At 39.4% G+C, this 4,717-nt stretch overlaps 1 protein-coding gene across 1 annotated transcript; it reads right to left on the reverse strand.

The window, feature by feature from the left end:
* Positions 1 to 1,597: 1,597 nt before the first annotated feature.
* On the reverse strand, positions 1,598 to 3,074 carry LOC149834998 (protein RICE SALT SENSITIVE 3-like). Its single transcript, XM_090009503.1, has 7 exons — positions 2,929 to 3,074; positions 2,790 to 2,843; positions 2,564 to 2,680; positions 2,399 to 2,474; positions 2,274 to 2,315; positions 2,129 to 2,185; positions 1,598 to 2,050 (listed from the first exon to the last, which is right to left on the reverse strand). The coding sequence occupies exons 1-7, from the start codon at positions 3,072 to 3,074 to the stop codon at positions 1,598 to 1,600; spliced, it is 945 nt and encodes a 314-aa protein (XP_089865629.1).
* Between the last annotated feature and the right edge of the window lie 1,643 nt (positions 3,075 to 4,717).

The raw sequence follows: 4,717 nt of genomic DNA on the forward strand, positions 1-4,717 counted from the left end.
ACCTGTGAGCCTAACACACAATTGGTAGGAATCTTTGGCTTATCCATATTTTTTTAGCCAACTGAACAACAACCTTACACTTTTGCTTATCATCGACAAGATGACCCATACCATCCTACCAACATCTTGCTTCTATACTTGGTCAATAACACTTTAACTTTGCAAATTTGCGTAACCAGGATAAACCATCATTGTCCTCTTCAGTGTCGCACTCAATGAACAACAAGGTCTTCGTGAATCTTTCTGCTCTGATGTCAATTTGTTACGGGTTAAATTCTAAGGCTAATTTTTTTTTATTTCAAGTCAAGGAACGCCCGTGCGGCACTAGGCCTCGCGGCCTAGTCAGTTCAATTTGTTACGAGCATAAAATTTTTTACAAACCCGCGATGGTGCCAGATTGGCCAGCCTAACGGCCAAAGGCCACGTACCAACACTTTTTCGTGTGTTAAATCATTTCATTGGCCCTATGCACCACCTCGTGCGCAACTGCCTAGCGATAGTTGATCAAGCGCATATTCAAATGCATATTCTTTCTAGTCCATACTACTTAGTGTATAGTCATTCCATACCAACTATCACTTCTGAGAAAGGCATAAACTTGTCTCTGCCTTGCGTGCCATGAAGCATATTGCGACTCCATGTGCACGCTATAACCAAACCTCACCGCTAAAATAACAAGACCTTGCGCCACCCAGACCAAAGATCAGTTGATGATTGAATATCATAGCGAATAGCATCACCCAGACTCATTCGTCGGTGCCTAGGCATTCAGTCACCATACTCGGTTGGAATCACCTAAGGTGATTCTTGGAAGAATTAACCCTCACCCTCATGCACCTTTGTGCATCAAATGCTACGCGTGAGAAACTTCTGCAAGCCGAGCTCTCAAGGCAACATCCTCTTATCCGCTGACACTGCTTAATCAAACAACGCTTCACGTCTGTGCTGTCGTACAATGATATACTAACGACGATATCATTGCCTATCATGTACCATGTTACTATCGCACGTCACTGATCAAGCTAATGCATATCGCACGTTCCGATACTCGATACATTTTCTACTCAGTAGAGCTCCGAGACAGTTTCAATCTCTTTAGTTTCCAAGTTCTCACCAACGGAGGGGGCTCCGCGTGGTTGGTAGAAGCTGTTCAGGTCCCCCTGTGGTGGGACGTTGCAGGTTGAAAACCCCGTGAGTACGATTGAATGATAACTGGTGGGGCTTCTGCCTAACCCAACTTGACATTAAACAAAAAAAAGACTGCTCTCGCTGATAGCTTAAATTATGCACATACGATATGGTCCAAACACATTGCTGAGATAAGTTAACCACATGCCACTAGTGTTCAACGATTTTATGGTTTGACCTCACTATTAATTTTTCAAAGAGCAAGGCGATGCACATGTTGATTTAACTATTTTGGACAAGGTTCAAACATAAAGAGTGCAATATTATTGAAAGGCAGAATCACCAAAAATAAATTTTATACATTACAAAGACACAAATCTCTCTCTCTCTCTCGATCCTGAAAGCAACAGATGAATAAGATTTTGTCCTGAAATGTCTGTCACCATCACTAGAATATGTAGACTACCATTCAATGCCACATGAGCCTGTCATGGGCGTCCATATCCACATCTTTTTCATGATCAACATCCACGCATCCCATGGAATAGTACCCAGCCACCTTTTCCACAAAATCACCATCATGGTTTTCATGAAAAGAATCCATAGCCTTCTCCATGCAACCATGTGAAGGCACAGAAGTTGAAGAGGATGGCTGTTCTACTGATGGGAGCTTTGAGAGAAGGGATTCAAGGCTGGTCATGGAGGGCAATATTTCATGATCTTGAGTGACAAAACCCATATCCCTGTTTGGATTCTTAACAGCTATGTAGCTGTGGAGTTCCTTCCCTTTTGATAAAGATACAAGTGGGGTTCCCATGGTGTAATTAATGGAGGACGGGTGTGGCAGTAGGAATCCTGGTATGCTTTGAAGGTGCATGAATCTGTTCTTTATGAGGGAAATGAAGTTTAAATCTTCGATTACCTAAGTGCAAAAGAAAAGAAATAATCAATCTGTCAATTTTGCCAAGCACATCCAGTGAATGCAATGACTAACCCTCACCTTTGTAAAGGATCCTAATTGAAGTACTCCTGCTCCTACCGAAATCAAAGCAATTGTCTGCAAAAATTAGGTATAGAAGGGAATAAACTATCATGATGAATCTAAATGTCTTTAGGTTTGAAAGGTTTACTTGAATGAACTTAACCTGAAAACCGGACCTGAACTGTGCTTCCCAAGCTCTTGGAAGCTGTAATTGGCAGAAACTGTTAGTATCCTACAGAATCCATTACAAGGAGAGAGAGAGAGAGAGAGAGAGAGAGAGAGTTTTACTGAGTCGGCGAAATTATGTCGTGAATCACAGAATGTCCACTTCTCGTTGTTTTCTGAAGCAACCTTTCCTATCAAACTGCAGGACTCATGCACATGGAGTAAGAAACCAAGAATCTGAGAAAAGAAAAGGATAATGTCTGAAAAAGATCCTTCTAATTATTTTACCCCTCTCCATAGTTATAGACTTCGTGTGCCATTTTGAAAAAGGACTTGGGCTCCACACACGAAGATTTGTTCAAGGTGCTTGAGAAATTGCAGAACCCATCCTCCCACACCAAAATCCTTAACAATAGGTGTTGATAATAGTATTAACACCCAGTCAATAAAATCATGGCTCTGTTATTACTACTAAGGTAAAAGAGTTACCATATTGGAACATGGAAGTATTTACCAGTTTCTTTGGTTTCCTCTAAACCTATCATGCCTCTCGCCATGTTCATCCCACCTACAAACGTTACGTTACACAGAGATCAAGCAGTATTGTAAGAGGTATAAGTGGAATCTTTGTGTGAATTCTGGGGATTGCCTACTTGGGCGGTGGGTAGTTTCTAGGTAAAATCCTCCATAGTACTGCATAGACCCAGTCAGTACTCTCTTGTGTGCATATGCTTCTGAGGGTCTGCTGTAGAAGGTGTGCAGCTGCAAATGGAGAAACCGCAAACTTCTGTTCATCCATCAAGCCCTGTCTCCACAGAAAATTGTTGGTCTTTATTGATATACGCAGGGTGGTTCTTTTTCCTCTTGAATCCTTGTACCAATCAGACCTTGCCTTCAATATGATAAAGCGACCCTCCTTTAGATGATCAATTTATACCCAAGTTCGAACTCGAAGATGAATAATTGCACTGGCATTTTATTTACCAGTTCCACTTGATGCTTTCTTTTCTGTGTACTGTTCTTCACTTTTATCGTCTATGGCCTTTCTTTTCCTTTTTCATCTGTTGTGATTGTAGTCATTGCTATTGCTGTGCATTGTTGATGGTTGACAATCAACTTGTAAGGAATCCATTTCAGATGAATCCATCTAAGCCGTTTTTGTTGAAAATCGATTTTCCTAGGTGGAAGCCACTATTCACACATGGACCACCAACCAATCTGGACCATGGTTTTTCACAAGATTTATTTGCCCCTTGATCTTTAATAATTTGGCACATATCTTCCTGGTCGATAATTCATATATGGCATTAATAGCTACATTAATATGTCCATAATCCTTATTGATCTAGCATGTATCTTCCTGCTCCATCGTTTGATTAATGTTAGACACTGATGAACACTGCACCATTGAAACAATTATTCTTGAGGCCATCTCTTTTAGGATGACAAGAACATAATAAGAGAGAGAGAGACTTTTTTTTTTTAAGAATTCAAAGCAGTTCAGTTGATACCACAGGAAACCGATCGACTATGGTCTATAATATGATTAGGAAGAGAGGGACAAGAAAATCAGACTTCAGGCGAAGCTAAACTGACACTAAAGAACACAATGCTTGGCCATGGCCTCGGGATCTATTCATTTCTTCATAGGCTGCCTTTTTCTTAATAAAAGAAAAAAAACTCGGGATCTATTCATTTCTTCATAGGTTGCCTTTTTCTTAGTAAAAGAAAAAAAACTCAGGCTCTGCCTTTCCAAAAGGAAGAGATGTGTACAAGAGAAACAGTACAGGTCTTCAATAATTCACACCATGATGTTGGCCTCACACTGGTAGGCTGAATACCATATCCCAGGCTTAGCAACTAGCATCTCTCAAGGGCTGGCAGACTAATCGAGTATCTCGTGCCTAGGCTCAGTTCAGCTTGTCATGAACTCATTTGTGATCAGTTCCTATAGCTGGCAAAGGGAACCATGAGCAGCTCATTTAACTTAATCAAGTGTTATATATATATATATATATATATATATATATATATATATATATATATATATATATATATATATATATATATATGAGTTATTAAGTATAATATATAACAAATATATACTTTAAGAGTATAATATGTAAAAATATAAAATATATATAATTTTTTTATAAATAACATAGAATGTTTTTACACGACCCTGCTCATGTTCTGATCGTCCCATTCGTGGGCTCTGGCTTGGCTCAGCTAAACACTAAAAATGAGCATTGTTACGAGCTCAATCCACTGATAAATAAAATGAGTTTGAACATGCTCTGTTCCATTATTTCAGCTAGTTTACCAACCCTCTCTCTCTCTCTCTCTATATATATATATATATATATATATATGTGTGGCATAAAGAAAGCCACTATAGAAAAGGTAACTACGTTATCTTTGACCACCAACACACTAAAAGAG

This window comes from Nuphar pumila, chromosome 6 (assembly GCF_984573655.1).
Source record: "Nuphar pumila chromosome 6, dmNupPumi1.hap1.1, whole genome shotgun sequence".
In the NCBI taxonomy this organism is placed as follows: Eukaryota; Viridiplantae; Streptophyta; class Magnoliopsida; order Nymphaeales; family Nymphaeaceae; genus Nuphar; species Nuphar pumila.